This window comes from Phyllobates terribilis, unplaced genomic scaffold, assembly GCF_046119375.1.
Source record: "Phyllobates terribilis strain yellow unplaced genomic scaffold, ASM4611937v1 Scaffold_4__5_contigs__length_816908805, whole genome shotgun sequence".
NCBI classification, from domain to species: domain Eukaryota; kingdom Metazoa; phylum Chordata; class Amphibia; order Anura; family Dendrobatidae; genus Phyllobates; species Phyllobates terribilis.
Genome location: NW_027362764.1, coordinates 617629309 through 617647221, shown reverse-complemented (window position 1 = coordinate 617647221; position 17913 = coordinate 617629309). Strand labels below are relative to the sequence as shown.

The following is a 17913-nucleotide window of genomic DNA, read 5'->3' as shown; positions in this document are numbered from 1 at the left end:
CACACGCTGCACCCTCGTGTCTGCTGACGTCACTAACGATTCCGACTCCTCACTTCCCAAAACTAAAAGGTCGAATGTGGCCACCTGTAACCCCGCCTACAAAGTCATTTTGTCCAATTGCAGGCAGCCATGTACTGACGTAACGGCTCTGCTGCCCGCCCACTCGCTATAGTTTAGGGCTAGCTTTGCCCTGTCATTGGCTGGTGATTAGAAGGCGGGGCTATTCCTGGAGACGCTGCCTGTAGAGACACTCCCCCATGCGCGCCGCTGAGCTCCGGGTTAGTGAAGGATAAGGGCGGCGCAGTCGAGCACAGACACCCGGCACAACGAGGACGGCTCTGTGCACACCCGGTGTATGTGCGGCAATAACATGTCCGCACCTCTGCCTGCCATAGTGCCCGCCGCCCGCAAGGCCACGGCCGCGGTGAGTCCGAGCATGTAGTCAAGTGTGAGCTTCTCCCCCGCCCCCTTCCTATATGTCACTCATCAGGTCTGTGTTCTTGCGTGTAATCCCCCCTCCTGTCACCTGTCAGTGCTCCAGAGCGGCACTCCTTCGTCATCTCACGTCTGTAACTTCTTATATCTGTCTTATACACCGCATTCCCTAAGTGTTGTGTGTATGTAGGAATGTATACATTTATGTCTATACAAAGGTCTGTGTATAGCCTTCGGCTGTGTATATATATATATATATATATATATATTATAATATAAAATCTCACAGACCTTTGTATAGCCAGCATGTAGAAGACTACAACTCCCAGCAGCCAATTCGGATGTCTTTTGGTGGCTGTAGTTCTTCCCACCATGTATGGAATCTGCCTGCGCTAATGATGTCGGCGCTGACGTCCCCCGAGTGCCATCATACATGGCGTATCATCACTGTGATATGGGGAATGACTGGTCATTTCTGTGTGAATGAATTGGGTGGAGGGGGGGGGTAAATGAATGGCGGAGGAGTAATGAATTGTCCTCTCTTTCAATAGTCTGCAATGATTATAATTTAACCCTTCCTCCACCCTATGATATATAATTGTGGTCCTAAAGCACCCAAAGGTTCTCTCAGATTTTTACTTGTGTACAAGATCATAACCATAGTCAGTACATGAATCCATCACCAGAACAACCATTAGTACATGAATACAGAATCAAAACTACGCAGTACTCAAATCAAGCACCAGAAATATCATCAGTACATGAATCGAACACTATAGCCACCCACAGCACGTGAATCCAGTACCAGAACCATCATCAGTACAGGAATCCAGAACCATATTCAAACATGAATCCAGAGAAGAGTTGTAGGTATTGGAGGTGCTATTAGGCTACTCACTATCAAAGGCAGCGAATTTTTGGACAGGGAACCACTAAGTGTCCATAGTAGATGTACTAGATAAAATAACCTATGGTTTAAAATTCGCGCTAGTGGTAGTGAATGAAGGATTTCGGGAGAATAAATAACTAAAATGTACTTTATTGATACAGGTGTTTAAAAAGATTTTTTCTAAAAAGCTAAAATAGACAATACAAGAGATTGGTAAAAATGAGTAAATAAATAAATAAATATGGTTCTGAATTAATGGATAGAACGGCTTTCCATAGAGTCTTGAGGTAGTCGATGCTTGGGAGGCAGAAGGGTGGACCTGGTAAAAGAGGAACCGTGTTACGGTATAGTAGTATGGTGTGGTATTACGGTACTTAGAGTATCGATTCTTGGTAGGTTTGGTATTTGTATGGGTTACCTGTTATGATTAGTCTGTATCTCCTTGTGGCAACCCTGAGGGCCTTTTGACGGTGGACTCTAGTGTCAGTAGGAGGCTTCACATACTCTAGATACCTGAGGTGCAGGAAAAGTACATTAGAACTTAGGAGTAATTGACTAGAGGTTACTAGTGGGAGTTGTACTTTACCTGCTGTTGTTGTGGCAATCGGTGGGCAACAAGAACAGAGACGTGCGGATGTGTTTCTTGGACCGTGATCCACAGGGAGCCACCTATAGAGGTGGACTGGTCCGGGATGGTTATCTGAAAAGGGGGCTCGAGGTCCTAAGGTCGTAGAAGAAATAGGTTTGATATTGTAGGTACTTGGTTCTCAGGTGGTACGATAAGATTAGGACTTACCCTAAGGTAGATAAGTTCTATTTGGGTTTAATAATCATAGTTGTCCTTATAAGAGATGCAGCAGGTGGGTCTGGTTTGTCCCTGTCCCTGTAGGAGAGGTGCAGCAAGGTGCTTCTGGCGGTACTGACGATGTGGCGTCTATGTTGTACCCTTTGTCCTGTTTGAGAATTTAAGGGAGGGTTAGTGTTAGAGGTATAGTGGAATTAGTCTGCAGTTACTATGCTTATTATTTACCTTATTTCATATATTGCAGACATAAGAGGACAGGTGCATCAGGTGTTCCGGTGGTACGGAAGGTGCAGCAGGAGGCTCTGGATGAATTATGCAGCAATAGTTCTATAGTAGGAGGCTCTGATCCTGGATACCAATTAGGTACAGTAGGAGGCTCTGACTGGGTGATCAGTCGGTCAGGCAGTAGTCAGAAAATGCTGTCACGATGTAGCAGAAGGCTATGGTTGCAAGGTGAGTGTAGGGCAGACCGCGTGGTCTGTGGGTCTGCCAAGGATAGAATAGTGAAAGTTAGGGTATCTGCTCCTGGCAGTTTCGTGTGATAGCAAGCGGTGGGGGCCAAGGCCCGAGATTACTTACAATCTGCAGTCCCGCGATATGTCAACAGGTGATGGAGCCCGGAGCGAGAGCGGAGTCCCGGCCGGTGACCGCCGCAGCTCGCGTGCTTCCGGGTAGGCAGAGCGGGAGAGAGAGAGAGAGAGAGAGAGAGAGAGAGGGGGGAGAGAGAGGAGGCGCGCTTTCGATTGAAAGTGCGCGAGAGGGGCAGAGTGACGCGCTGTCACGTGGTAAGCGGCGTGCACTCAGTACGGAGGCCTGTAGGTGCCTTCTCAGCTGGGTCAAAGACGTTCCAACGCGTTTCGACAGCTACGGCTGTCTTCATCAGGGATAGTCTGGCCCAGTGGGTGGTGTCCTTTATATACCCGAGGGTGCTGACGTCATGGCAGCTGTCAATCATTAAAGGCAAACAATTCTATTTCACTGTTGAGTCCCCGTGGTCTCAACGTGTTTAATTTAAAGATCCATTCACTTTCTTTTTTTGACATGCTTTTTATAAAGTCACCTTGTCTCCAGTGTTTATGGACTATTTCTATGCCCACCACTGACCAAGAATACTACCACAAGGAATCACTAAGACTCCTAGGAGACCGCAGAACCTATCAAATACTCCCCTCCGACCCAACAAGCAACTACCAAAAAGAACTACGAGATCTAACCAAAAAAGGACTTCAGGAAGGTTACCTAAACAAAAATGAATTTGAATATGTAAATATCCAACACCCAAGACTAGCTGCCTTTTACCATCTACCAAAAATTCACAAGGATGATATAAACCCACCAGGAAGACCTATCATCTCTGGCATCCAGTGCCTGACATCCAACCTCTCCAGGTTGGTGGACCATCACCTACAGGACTTAGTCCCAACCCTTCCATCACATCTGAAAGACAGCACACATGCCATTCGTATACTCAATAACACCCCATGGGAAAGCCACTACATTTTAGGAACAATGGACATAACGTCACTATATACGAACATCCAACACACCAAAGGATGTGAAGCCTCTTTCCATTTTCTCAACCAAAAAATGCCCCCAGAACAAAGCCACTTCATTATAGATTGTATGCTTTTCATCCTAACACACAATTACTTTCTCTACCAGGGGGACTACTACTCCCAGCAGTGGGGCACCGCCATGGGAACCAGGTTCGCACCCAGCTACGCCAACCTCTATGTTGGCTGGTGGGAATCCCTAGCCATCCACCCGGGAGGCCTCCTTCATGCGAACCTGGTCCTATGGCGGAGATTTATAGATGATATATTGTTTATCTGGTCAGGAGACCAACCATCTCTGGACCTATTTATACAAGAACTTAACAAAAACGAATTCTTTTTGGAATTCACGTCAACCACTAGCACCACTACAATCAATTTCCTAGACCTCAATATCTATGTGGAAAACAATTCTATACGGACTCGCAAATACCATAAACCCACTGATGCTAATGGCTATATTCCACTAGATAGCTGTCATCTTCCCAACTGGCTGCTTAATGTCCCCCGCAGCCAATATCTGCGCCTCCACAGAAATTGCTCCAAACACCAAGATTTTAAAAATGAAGCAGAATTACTCACTAACAAATTCCTGGAAAAAGGATACAATGCAGAGTTCCTAAAAAAATACCAAAGAAAAAATAGCCACAATACCAAGACAAAATCTCCTAACTGAGACAAACACCAACAAACCAGGACAAACCAATCACAACATGACCATTCCCATTATCACACCCTACTCCGCTAACACCCATATTTTTAGGAAAATCGTAGAAAAACATTGGTATACACTTAAAGACGATAAAATAATTGGTGATCAGATGCCTAACAGACCGAGGTTCATATTCAAAAAAGCACGGAACCTAGGGTCAATCATAGCCCCCACTATAAAACACAATATTGCCAATAAACAAACAGTTACCCCATTTAAACAAAAAATAAAAGGCTTTTTCCCTTGTAAAAAATGTAAAATATGTAAAACCCTGAAACCATCTAAACAACAAATAGTTAGCCACCACAAGGAGTCATATCCCATCACAGACTTCATAACTTGTACCACCACGGGGGTCATTTACGGACTAGTATGCCCATGCGAAAAAATGTACGTAGGTAGAACCAAGAGAGCCATGGGCACCAGAATCAATGAACACCTAAGGAATATTAAGAACAAATTCACAGGCCACCCTCTCTCCAAGCACTTTCTAGAAAAACACAAAGGATCCACTCAAGGAATTCAAGTGGTGGGCATAGAAATAGTCCATAAACACTGGAGACAAGGTGACTTTATAAAAAGCATGTCAAAAAAAGAAAGTGAATGGATCTTTAAATTAAACACGTTGAGACCACGGGGACTCAACAGTGAAATAGAATTGTTTGCCTTTAATGATTGACAGCTGCCATGACGTCAGCACCCTCAGGTATATAAAGGACACCACCCACTGGGCCAGACTATCCCTGATGAAGACAGCCGTAGCTGTCGAAACGCGTTGGAACGTCTTTGACCCAGCTGAGAAGGCACCTACAGGCCTCCGTACTGAGTGCACGCCGCTTACCACGTGACAGCGCGTCACTCTGCCCCTCTCGCGCACTTTCAATCGAAAGCGCGCCTCCTCTCTCTCCCCCCTCTCTCTCTCTCTCTCTCCCGCTCTGCCTACCCGGAAGCACGCGAGCTGCGGCGGTCACCGGCCGGGACTCCGCTCTCGCTCCGGGCTCCATCACCTGTTGACATATCGCGGGACTGCAGACTGTAAGTAATCTCGGGCCTTGGCCCCCACCGCTTGCTATCACACGAAACTGCCAAGAGCAGATACCCTAACTTTCACTATTCTATCCTTGGCAGACCCACAGACCACGCGGTCTGCCCTACACTCACCTTGCAACCATAGCCTTCTGCTACATCGTGACAGCATTTTCTGACTACTGCCTGACCGACTGATCACCCAGTCAGAGCCTCCTACTGTACCTAATTGGTATCCAGGATCAGAGCCTCCTACTATAGAACTATTGCTGCATAATTCATCCAGAGCCTCCTGCTGCACCTTCCGTACCACCGGAACACCTGATGCACCTGTCCTCTTATGTCTGCAATATATGAAATAAGGTAAATAATAAGCATAGTAACTGCAGACTAATTCCACTATACCTCTAACACTAACCCTCCCTTAAATTCTCAAACAGGACAAAGGGTACAACATAGACGCCACATCGTCAGTACCGCCAGAAGCACCTTGCTGCACCTCTCCTACAGGGACAGGGACAAACCAGACCCACCTGCTGCATCTCTTATAAGGACAACTATGATTATTAAACCCAAATAGAACTTATCTACCTTAGGGTAAGTCCTAATCTTATCGTACCACCTGAGAACCAAGTACCTACAATATCAAACCTATTTCTTCTACGACCTTAGGACCTCGAGCCCCCTTTTCAGATAACCACCTCTATAGGTGGCTCCCTGTGGATCACGGTCCAAGAAACACATCCGCACGTCTCTGTTCTTGTTGCCCACCGATTGCCACAACAACAGCAGGTAAAGTACAACTCCCACTAGTAACCTCTAGTCAATTACTCCTAAGTTCTAATGTACTTTTCCTGCACCTCAGGTATCTAGAGTATGTGAAGCCTCCTACTGACACTAGAGTCCACCGTCAAAAGGCCCTCAGGGTTGCCACAAGGAGATACAGACTAATCATAACAGGTAACCCATACAAATACCAAACCTACCAAGAATCGATACTCTAAGTACCGTAATACCACACCATACTACTATACCGTAACACGGTTCCTCTTTTACCAGGTCCACCCTTCTGCCTCCCAAGCATCGACTACCTCAAGACTCTATGGAAAGCCGTTCTATCCATTAATTCAGAACCATATTTATTTATTTATTTACTCATTTTTACCAATCTCTTGTATTGTCTATTTTAGCTTTTTAGGGTATGTGCACATGATGCAGAAATGCTCAGGATTTTTTCCTGAGCGTTTCTGCATCTCTCTGGCAGGAAAAAACGCATGCGGATTGTACATGCGGTTTCCTGCCAGGGACATGCGGAAATGAAGCGGTCTTCACTTTCATTTCCGCATGTGGGTTGACAAGCGCTTCCCAAGCGATTTTAGCATCACTTGGAAAGTGCTTGTCAACTTCACACTATATATAAATCCATGCAGCTGGCATGGATTTATATAGTGTGTGATGTCAAAAAATAAATCTATACTTTACCCTCTGATGGCCCCCGGTGTCCGGCTTCGCTCGGTCCCGGCTGCCGGCAGTGAAGACTGTAGGACCTTCCGACGTCAGCGTCACGTGACCCGTCACATGACTCTGACGTCAGCGAAGGTCCTTCATTCAACCGCGAAGTGCGCGGGAAGCCGGCAGGACGCAGCGCGGGCCGTCAGAAGGTGAGAATATATATATTTTTTATTTTATTCTTTTTTTTTTTAATGGTACCTGTGTCTGGATGAGAGTCCTCTCCTACACACCCGGGTACCATCCGCACATTAGACCGCATGAAAAGCGCATCAACATATACAGTGATGCGTAATCCATGCGGTCTAATGCAAGTCAATGGCGGCAAAAGAGCAGCGTTTCCGCAAAATTAATTGACATGCTGCGGATTTTTGACCGCAGCGTTTACGCTGCGGAAAAATCCGCATCATGGGCACATCACATGCGGATTTTAATTGGGGAACATTGCTGCCCTTCTACCATGCGTTTTTCATGCGTTTCCGCGGCGTTTACGCAACTGCAAAAACGCAGCGGAAACGCATGAAAAACGCATCGTGTGAACTCAGCCTTAGAAAAAATCTTTTTAAACACCTGTATCAATAAAGTACATTTTAGTTATTTATTCTCCCGAAATCCTTCATTCACTACCACTAGCGCGAATTTTAAACCATAGGTTATTTTATCTATGAATCCAGAGAAGTAGAAATAAATCGGTGACACATGAGAGAGTGCAACTCACCTAGTAGGTGTGGGACTCTGACACTGAGCTAACAAAATAGATGGGTTAAAAAAGGTGAATGGGGGAGAAGAGAAAACACAGGGGAAAAAAAAGGGGAGAGAAAAGAAAAAAAAATATCTTCAAAAGTGACATGACTACTGTGTGAACAGCGCTTTAGATAACCAGGTGTGAGGGATAGGTTCAAGCAGTATTCTATAATTTCATGGCAGACCAACCAGTGGTACCAGCTCTTGCTAAAAGAGGAGGTTGTGTTCTTTGATGATCAGGTAGGTCCTCCATCCGCATGATCTTATGACCCTGAAGAGCCAGAGAGCTAATGAGGGAGCATCTGAGCCCCTCAATGTGAAAGGAATGCAAGAGTGAGCTGCATTATTCAGGTGGCTAAGGAGCACTCATATCTTTGGATAGGGATGTCACAATGATGCACTAAAAGTAGTTTGGTGACTGAAAGTTTAGAGATGATTGGCTGGATACAATCTGAAAAAGGCACAAGACAAGACCGGAAGGTACAGAACATGATACCCTCCTCCTCCAAACCCCTCCAGCAGGTGGAAGGAATGGATGGTTGTAGACTGTGAATGCGAAATGGTACCATCTGTGTAATATCTTGTACCCACATTCCTGAAATCTAGAACTGATAGAGGGCTTGTGAGAAAGTCGAAAAATCCTCCTCCAAGAGGTAAAGACCAAAGTCTTGTTCAGCAAAAATTGAGGTCAGGGGGAGACGAAAATTATGTAAATTAAAGAGAGTGTATGTCCAGAGAGACCAGACCCCGAACATGAGTTCTCAAAAGAAGTTCTATCCCTAGATATCCCGGGATCTTCAGGTACAAAATGGCGTTGGAGATACCTCCGAATCCCATCAAGCATGGTTCCTGAGCAGACCCTGGAGATTCTAATGTAGACCATGCCTTGGGAAAAATGTGAGGCTGCCCATTTCCCTGTTCTCTCCAAAGCAGCATTGCTTCTTGGGGAGAATGTGGATCAGTATGGAGTACTCACCACTCTGCGATACAGGACTGTATACTGGAGGGCTTTAGCTGTGTTCACGCTGAGTAGATTTTCAGGTTTTGTTTTTTTAGCAGATCCATACCAATCCAAAATTCTTCTAAAAACGAAAAAAAGCCTGGAAAATTCTTCTGGTATGTGCCCAAGACATCATTTAGTCACCGGCAGTGTTTTTCTTGAAGAAGGTTCTGAATAAGTTTTTATGTCTTTTTCTGAGGTCTTTTGCGGTAATTTTGCTGCCAGCGTTTTTAAGTTTTCAAGTTGTATGCGCATTATTTAGCTGTTTCCGAGTAGAAGTTGCCTAAAGAATGGTCAGCTCAATTCTTCTAGCCCCTTCACAGGTTCTGCAGCAGTTGAAAAAAGCTCAAAAAGACTGGACATATGAACAGAAAGCCGCTTTTACATTACGGTGCACATGTTCATTGTTTTTAGGATATTTTCAAGTGGTTTCCAAGCTTAATCTGTCTGAAAAATTATGCAGTGTGCACAAACCCGTAGGTTACATCCATGTTTCAGGTTTGGTGCAGAAAATTTCAACAGCATATAATAATAATAATAATAATAATAATAATAATAAGTTTTTATTTTTATAGCGCCAACATATTCCGCAGCACTTTACAAATTTTAGGGGGGACATATACAGACAATACAGAATAAGCATATCTCATATCGAAAGGAGTGAGGGCCCTGCTCGCAAGCTTACAGTCTATGAGGAAATGGGGGAGACACAAAAGGTAAATTGTACATTTATTGTATAATGCAGCCTTGATATACTGAATAGGATAAATAATAATACATGGACTGGTCGTCAGCCAGTATGTGTGCAGTCCTGACAGAGGCTATTATGTGCATGGTTGGTATGAACCCGAAGTTGAATTAGATTTTAATATGGGGGAAAACTGGGACGGACAGAGTGTGTTTAGGCGATACGCCAGTCTAAAGAAATGTGTTTTTAGGGTTCGCTTGAAACTGTGGGTATTGGGAATTAATCGAACTGTCCTGGGTAGTGCATTCCAAAGAATTGGCGCAGCACGCGAGAAATCTTGGAGACGGGAGTGGGTAGTTCGGATTATGGAGGATTTTAGTTTTAAGTCATTTGCAGAACGGAGGGCACGTGTAGGGTGGTATCTACCACAATTTGTATCATTCCTCCTTGCTGAGAGTGACTGTTAAGCATGTCAGGGTGAGGAGACTTTTAAACCGCAATGCTCCTCTGGGAAATATGCAAATTGTCTCTTCAGAGAGGACGACGACTAGAACTCTAGTGCCACCTATAGGATGTAGCGATCCTAAGAGTCAATTTGCAAAGGTAAATTTACACCCAAATTGTGCAAATGTTATTAGTTTTTTTTTTTTCCCTTTGCAAAAAAAAAAAAAAAGTCCATTCACTTTAGTAATCCGGTGATGACAGCTGCCTCGTTCCCCAGTCTCTGTATTTTGCCTTTCTGCAATAGTGTGCACATAAGTCACATGTCGACGTTTCGTCGCTGGAGGTCAAGATACAGGGATTTATTGTCATGAGAGTGGCAGGGGATTGTTTCTGCTATAGATCTGCAGGTAATTAGTAACACCGAGACTTTATTTTGGATTTCTTCTCCCTAATCTTCCTTCTTTCTCCACACCAGAAATGAACACATTGTGGATTTTATACTTCTCACCTCTCGTCAGTTCCCGCGTGGAAACCAACACGTGGATGACGTTTCTCCAGATCTCGTCCGCTAATCTACTGTATTTCACTGTGTATTTTCCGTGTGTAAAACTTGCAGCATTTATATATGATATATATATATATATATATATATATATATATATATATATATATATATATATATATATATATATATATATATATATATATATATATTATTATTTTTATTTTATTTTTTTCCTTGATTTTTCATCCGTTTTTGATCTGCTTCCATTGTTGCCATCAATGTTGCAGCCTATGCAATAACAAGAAAAAAGAATAGCCAGTCTTCTCCTACCCAAGAAATGGACAGCACTCGAATTAGTGCCTATTGTAATGGGTACATGTTCTACGTGCCCTAAACACTGATGGATCACGTATGGCAATCCTTTGTATAGGATCATCTACAAAGCCATCAATTGATTGTAACTCAAGTCCTATGTCTTGCGTTAGCCATTCATTCTCCTGGGCTGTGCCTTACTGCGCCATCTTGCTGTAATGCTTTGTGATGGGGTATAACATTCAAGCTCCTTCCCCGTCATGTTATTAGGGTGCGTCTCCTGGCAGGGACCATCTGTTATTTCACTCCCAGAGTCTGTGGTTATAGGACTGCAGATTTTACATTAAAGGAAATCTGACAGTAGGATCAATCCTCTTGAGCAGTCTATAGGAAGCTGAATAAAATCACACCTTGATATCTGTGATCTGATGTCTTATTCCAGAGAAATACATAGTTACATAGTTAGTAAAGCCGAATAAAGACTTGCGTCCATCAAGTTCGACCTGTTAGTTCTGTAATTGCTAAAGTTGATCCAGAGGAGGGCAGAAACCCCAAATGATTTAGCCAATCTTCACCTGAGGAAAAATTCCCTCCCGACTCTGAAACCAGCAGTCAGAATAAATCCCTGTATCAACCTACTATTTTATTCTATTTTTAAGTATATGCTGAAATCTGCCTGGTATCTAGAAAAGCATCCAGTCCCCGCTTGAACTGGTGTAGTGAATCTGACATTACCGTCTCCTCACTCAGTGAATTCCATATTCTCACTGCTCTTACCGTAAAGAACCCCTTCCTATGCTGGTGCTGAAACCTTTTCTCTTCCAGTCTTAGTGAATGCCCTCTTGTTACCGTAATATCCCTCCTTTTGAACAAATCCCGGGCAAGGTCTCTATACTGTCCCCTAACATATTTGTACACATTTATTATGTCCCCCCTCAACCTTCTCTTTTCCAGGCTGAATAGTCCTAGTTTTGCCAACCTCTCTGGGTATTGCAGTCCCTCCATTCCCCTTATTAATTTTGTTGCCCTCCTTTGTACCTTTTCAAGCTCATTTATATCCTTTCTATATATTGGGGCCCATAACTGAGCACAGTATTCCAAGTGTGGTCTGACCAGTGCTTTGTACAGTGGAAGAACAATGTTCTCATCCTTTGCAGCTATACCTCTTCTGATACATCCCATTACCCTGTTTGCCCTTACAGCAGCGGCCTGACTTTGGGCACTCCAATTTAGTTTGCTATCAATCAAGATGCCCAAGTCCTTCTCCATCTCTGAATTCCCCAATGATTTCCCATTCAGTGAGTACTGGTGACTTCCATTTTTCCTTCCCATATGTATGACCTTACATTTCTCCTCGTTAAACCTCATTTGCCATTTAATGCTCCACCTACCCAGCTTATCCAAATCCCTCTGTAGGTCTGCACTGTCCTCTTTTGTATTAATTGTTTTACATAACTTTGTGTCATCTGCAAATATTGATATTTTACTATTTATCCCGTTGACTATGTCGTTAATAAAGATATTAAATAACATTGGGCCTAGTACAGACCCCTGTGGTACCCCACTAGTGACGCTTATCCAATCTGAGAATATTCCATTTATAACCACCCTCTGCCTTCTATCCTTTAGCCAGTTAGCTACCCACTTGCAGACATTTTCCCCCAGCCCCATCATTCTCATTTTGTATACCAACCTATTATGTGGCACGCTATCGAACGCTTTTGAGAAGTCGAGATACACGACATCCACTGGTTCCCCCTGATCTACTCGAGAGCTAACCTCCTCGTAGAAGTCAATCAGGTTTGTTTGGCAGGAGCGATTCCTCATGAATCCATGTTGGTTCGGGGTTAATAGATTATTAGCATCAAGATGCTCCGTAATTGCCTCATTAATAAAGCCTTCAAAAATTTTGCCCACAACGGACGTCAGACTCACCGGCCGATAGTTTCCGGTGTTACTTTTTGCTCCCTTTTTGAATATTGGCACTACATTCAGTCCTTAAATATAAGATATAACGGTCTGTCTATCACATTACTTAGTTCCCTTAGTACCCGTGGGTGTATGCCATCAGGTCCTGGTGATTTGTTTATTTTAATGTTACTGAGGCGTTTCTGTACCCCAGCTTGGGTTAGATTTGTCATACTTAGTGGAGGATTAAGCTTGTCACTTCTCATTTCGCCTGTTCTTTTTCCTTTGTGAAAGTTGACGAAAAAAATTTATTTAATAGATTAGCTTTATCCTCATCTTTCTCTATGATTTTGCCTTCATCACTTTTTATCGTTCCAATATTATTCGATTTAATCCTTTTACTATTTATATACGTAAAGAAAAGTTTGGGATTTGATCTACTTTCCCTAGCAATACGTCTCTGTTTCCTCCTTCGCTATTTTTATTTGTTTTTTACAGGTTCTCGTTTTTTCCTTGTAACACATTAGTGCCTCCTTGCTGTTTTCCTGTTTTAATCTCTTGAATGCCTCTTTTTTGCTATTTAACGCCCCTTTTACGTTCTTATTCAACCATATTGGTTTCCTCTTATTTCTGGCCCTTTTATTCCCATACGGTATAGATCTCTCGCACTGAGTATTCAGAATTCTTTTGAAGGTTTCCCATTTACTATTCGTATTCCTTTGATTAAGAACTTTGTCCCAGTCTATAAGTTGAAGGTTTTCTTTCAGCTGATCAAACTTCGCCCTCCTAAAGTTTAATGTTTTAGTTGTTCCCTTATTGATAACCCTACTGAAGGGCATTTTGAAATTGATAATATTATGATCGCTATTACCTAGGTGCCCCCCTATCTGTACCTCAGTTATTCTATCAGGCCTATTAGTCAATATTAAGTCCAACACTGCCTTCCCTCTCGTTGGTTCCTGCACTAGTTGGGAGAGCTAATTATCCTTAATATTTGTCAAGAACCTTTTTCCTTTCTGCGATCTACAGGTTTCTGTTTCCCAGTCAATATCCGGGTAGTTGAAGTCCCCCATTACAATCACCTCATTATGTTTTGCTACTTTGTCTATTTGTCCTAATAGCAGTTTCTCATTCTCCTCTGTTATATTAGGTGGCTTATAGCAGACCCCCAGTAATATTTTATTTTTATTTTTTTGCCCCCTCTATCTCTACCCACATGGACTCGACCCCCTCTTCTCCCTCTCCTATATCTTCCCTTAGTCTGGGCTTTAGACGTGACCTTACATATAAGCAGACTCCTCCGCCCTTCCCCTGTTTCCGGTCCCTTCTAAATAAACTATAATCTGTTAAATTTACCGCCCAGTCGTAGCTATCGTCTAGCCAAGTCTCTGTTATACCTACGATGTCATACCTCTCCTCCGATATAAGCGCCCGCAGCTCATCCGCCTTATTGGTCAGGCTTCTTGCGTTGGTCAGCATGCAAGATAAAACTTTGGGGTTATTTAGCATCCTATTCTTCTCTAACGATCTAACTGTACTATCCCCACCCCCCTCTCCACCCTCATTATATTCACTTCTCCCCTTCCCCCTTGCTTGCCTCACATCCCACCTATTTCCTTGGTTTCCCCCCCCCCCCGTCTCTAGTTTAAAAACTCCTCCAACCTATTAGCCATCTTCTTCCCCAGCACCGCTGCACCCTCCCCATTGAGGTGCAGCCCGTCCCTACGGTAGAGCCTGTAGCCGACAGCGAAGTCGGCCCAGTTCTCCATGAACCCAAACCCTTCTGCCTTGCACCAACTCTTTAGCCACTTATTCACCTCCCTAACCTCCCGTTGGCGCTCCTGTGTGGCTCGCGGGATTGGTAGTATTTCTGAGAAAACTACCTTGGAGGTCCTTGCCCTAAGCTTCCTACCTAGATCCCTGAAATCATTTTTAAGGACCCTCCATCTACCACTCACTTTGTCATTGGTGCCAATGTGGACCATGACCGCTGGGTCTTCGCCAGCCCCACCCAGTAACCTGTCAACCCGATCCGCGATGTGCCGGACTCGAGCGCCAGGGAGGCAGCACACCGTTCGGCGATCCCGGTCTTTGTGACAGATTGCCCTGTCTGTCCCCCAGGTTTTTCTTATATAAACGAGTTGTTAAGATCTATGGGCCGGACATAAATCTCTCTGAAAATCTTTCCAGAGCCTATTTAAAAGGAAAGGGGGAGTTACCAGTGTGAGTAATGACTGACAGTCTGCTCTCTTGATCTATGCCTCACACCGGTAACTCCCCCTTTCATTTAGAATAATCTCTGAAGGCAGATTCTCATGCAGATCAGCGTCCGGCCCATAGATGTTAACAGCTCATTCACATATTAAGAAAAATGTGGATTTCTCTGGAATAAGACATCGGATTACAGATATCAAGGTGTCATTTAATTCAGCTTCCTATGACCTATATGCCCATATAGACGGTTTAGGAGGGTTAATCCTCATAGAAATCTCCTTCTGTCCTGGAGGTAAAATGGGCCTTTATGTTGTGGTTGATTCCAGTGGACGTGTTTGTCTTTCTCTTCATATGTATTTTACTAATGCACTACACAGGGGGCATTCAGTCGTGTCACAAGACCCCGGAGGCGATACAAGTGACAGTTGTGGACTGCGGTGGTCACATTTACTGCTAGAGCACAAGACTTGGGCCATATTAGTTGCATTGTACTATGTAAGAGGTTCTGTGTTAACCCCGTGCTTTTCTTTTCCGTAGGTCATATTCCTGCACGGCTTAGGAGATACTGGGTATGTATAATGTACGTTCTCCACCTGTCCTACACACGGATATAGTCTGCGGACTCCTCCTCGTGGAGTCACACAGGAATGTGGTTTTACCATTGTACCCTGGGGTAAGACCAGGTTGTTAGTATGGGGGCTGGAGAATTGTCAGACCTCCCTGCAAGTTTCTACCCCTGTGTTTTACAAGGTAGACTTGGTTTTGATATTTTGTGCACAGAATATTTATTATAATGGGGTTTTACAATTATCCTTTCCCATAAGAGATCTTGTTATCACTTACAAATTGCATTTTGTACAAAATCCCAGGGATACCTTTCATTAAATGTGTGTTTGTGCCGTCCCTAGTGGCACCCGGCACTTCTATTTCTGCCCTGCATTCGTGGGTGCGTTTTACTAAATGCCCATATGTCATCTGAGTGCCCCCCGCTGTGAATGCTTCACCCTATTACTGCACACGTGCTGCTTCTCGCTATTTTTTATTAGGCCGATTCATCAAAGCTCTTAGCCTTGAAAAGTCGCAGTTTATATTGCGCAATGCAGAATTGTGCAAAAATTCATTAAAAATGTCAGGAATGTCGGCGGTAGCATTTCTGGTGTGGCGCACACCACAGATAAAACTCTGACCCAAAGCACTGCTGATACTTGTACCATTGGATTTCTGAACGAGGCCTTAGTTGGAGAATTGAATGGCTTCTCTAGCAGGCTATTCAGTGCACACAGAAGTGTAATATTAGTCTGAGTGTAGACTTGTCACCTGCAATTTGCCTTTACGTTAGCATAGCCGTATTGGCTCGGAGGACTGGTGAGGCTGCTGCCACATTTGGGTGCCAGCAGATGGGTGTCTGAAGCTCTTGGCATGCAGTTACACAGGCTGGCACGTGCGTGCTGGGTGAACGTGCACGCCGGGAGCTAAGTAAGAGCCGGATTATTATAGTAATCTCTGCTTAAAGTGAGAATATGACATTATATCGCCCGCAATGTACTGGGGGCGTGCAGGGCCCCTTATTGAGCTTTAATAGACTACGGTATATATGTATATAATGTCGTCTCTTCCCTCCAGGCATGGCTGGGCAGAAGCAATGGCAACCATCAGAACTCCTCATGTGAAGTATATCTGTCCACACGCGTAAGTGTAATATGTTGGAATACAAAAGATAAACTATTGTATTATCTAGATGTAACTTTGTGTGTTCCTAAACCAGAACATCGTCCCTGCAGCCGTGATGTTGTGCAGCCAGGCCTGACATTTCTATTACCTCTTTATTCTCTGCTGCGGCGTCCCTGGGAAATATATCTTGGCCTCTCGTCTCCAGCTTATCCGCCAGGATCTCACAATTACATACATGCTTGTGCTATAATGCTAGCGTTCAGGCGTAGCCTAAAGCATTTTAGGGTTCATTTCTTATAACCTACACTATAGACATTGAAACGTCATTGTTTTTCAATCCTTGTATAACTACAGATTTATTTTTTTTTTTAATTTCAGGCCCATCATGCCAGTGTCACTGAATATGAACATGGCGATGCCATCCTGGTGAGTAATTACATGCTGAGCCCGTGACTGCTCCTAATTTCTTATTAGATGTGCACAAATGTAAATCTAGGTAGAAGGTGTGGTGGATGTAAATGTCGTTCCCAGCTGTTTTAGCTCACTCTCTGCTCACTCTCTGCTCACTCTCTGCTCACTCTCTGCTCACTCTCTGCTCACTCTCTGCTCACTCTCTGCTCACACTCTGCTCACACTCTGCTCACTCTCTGCTCACTCTCTGCTCACTCTCTGCTCACTCTCTGCTCACTCTCTGCTCACACTCTGCTCACACTCTGCTCACTCTCTGCTCACTCTCTGCTCACTCTCTGCTCACTCTCTGCTCACTCTCTGCTCACTCTCTGCTCACTCTCTGCTCACTCTCTGCTCACTCTCTGCTCACTCTCTGCTCACTCTCTGCTCACACTCTGCTCACTCTCTGCCCACACTCTGCCCACATGAGACAATACACGGTCATCTGTTGATAGCCCAACGTTGTGGATGGCCTATAGTCTGCCTCAGCTCACTAAATGTAGATGCTCCATGTCAATCTCAGGTTCCCAGTTACACCCTGGTAATTGAATACTGTGAAAATCCTTGTTTTTATCATTTCTGTTGGAATCATCTACGGGGTGATGTTTTCTAATTTCGAAATTGTAGAAGAGCACATGTCGGCAAAGATTAAGGAAATCTCTGCATATGTCACGACTGTCTAACATCCGTGACACTTGCAGGCACGGCGACAGAGAATGAAACACCAAGCACGCCAAAATACTCGGCGAGCACCCAAGCGTGCTTGCCGAAAAAGTTAATGATACATACTCCCTCAACACTATTTGAGATCCATCTCCGTTCATTTAGCATCTTCTGGTGTGACGGTGGACTGTGTGGATGTAGTTTACAGCGCGATGACTGCAGCTTTGTTTTTCAGCTTTCCTATCCAAATGTAGGCCAAGTATTAGTGATCCTTTCTTTTGGCTAGCTTAGCAGGTGTTGCCATATGCCACTGTATTAGATTGGCTCTTACTCTGGAGTCTCGTCTCCTTTCATCATGGCCTTTGTGGTGTGTAACACTCTCGAA

At 44.1% G+C, this 17913-nt stretch overlaps 1 protein-coding gene and 1 long non-coding RNA gene across 2 annotated transcripts in view; one reads left to right on the top strand and one right to left on the bottom strand.

Annotated features, from left to right (window-relative positions):
* The first annotated feature begins 201 nt into the window (after positions 1-201).
* The window catches only part of LYPLA1 (lysophospholipase 1), a 42046-nt gene continuing 24334 nt past the window's right edge, over positions 202-17913 (top strand). The window contains exons 1-4 of the mRNA XM_073679299.1: positions 202-424; positions 15282-15313; positions 16368-16433; positions 16794-16841. Coding sequence (XP_073535400.1) covers positions 356-424; positions 15282-15313; positions 16368-16433; positions 16794-16841 — 215 coding nt within the window. The 5' untranslated portion in view covers positions 202-355. The remainder of the gene's footprint in view (positions 425-15281; positions 15314-16367; positions 16434-16793; positions 16842-17913) is intronic.
* Positions 1488-1966, bottom strand: LOC141264447 (uncharacterized). The gene is made up of 3 exons (XR_012319948.1): positions 1911-1966; positions 1743-1837; positions 1488-1643 (listed from the first exon to the last, which is right to left on the bottom strand). It is a non-coding gene; the product is annotated as an uncharacterized lncRNA (long non-coding RNA).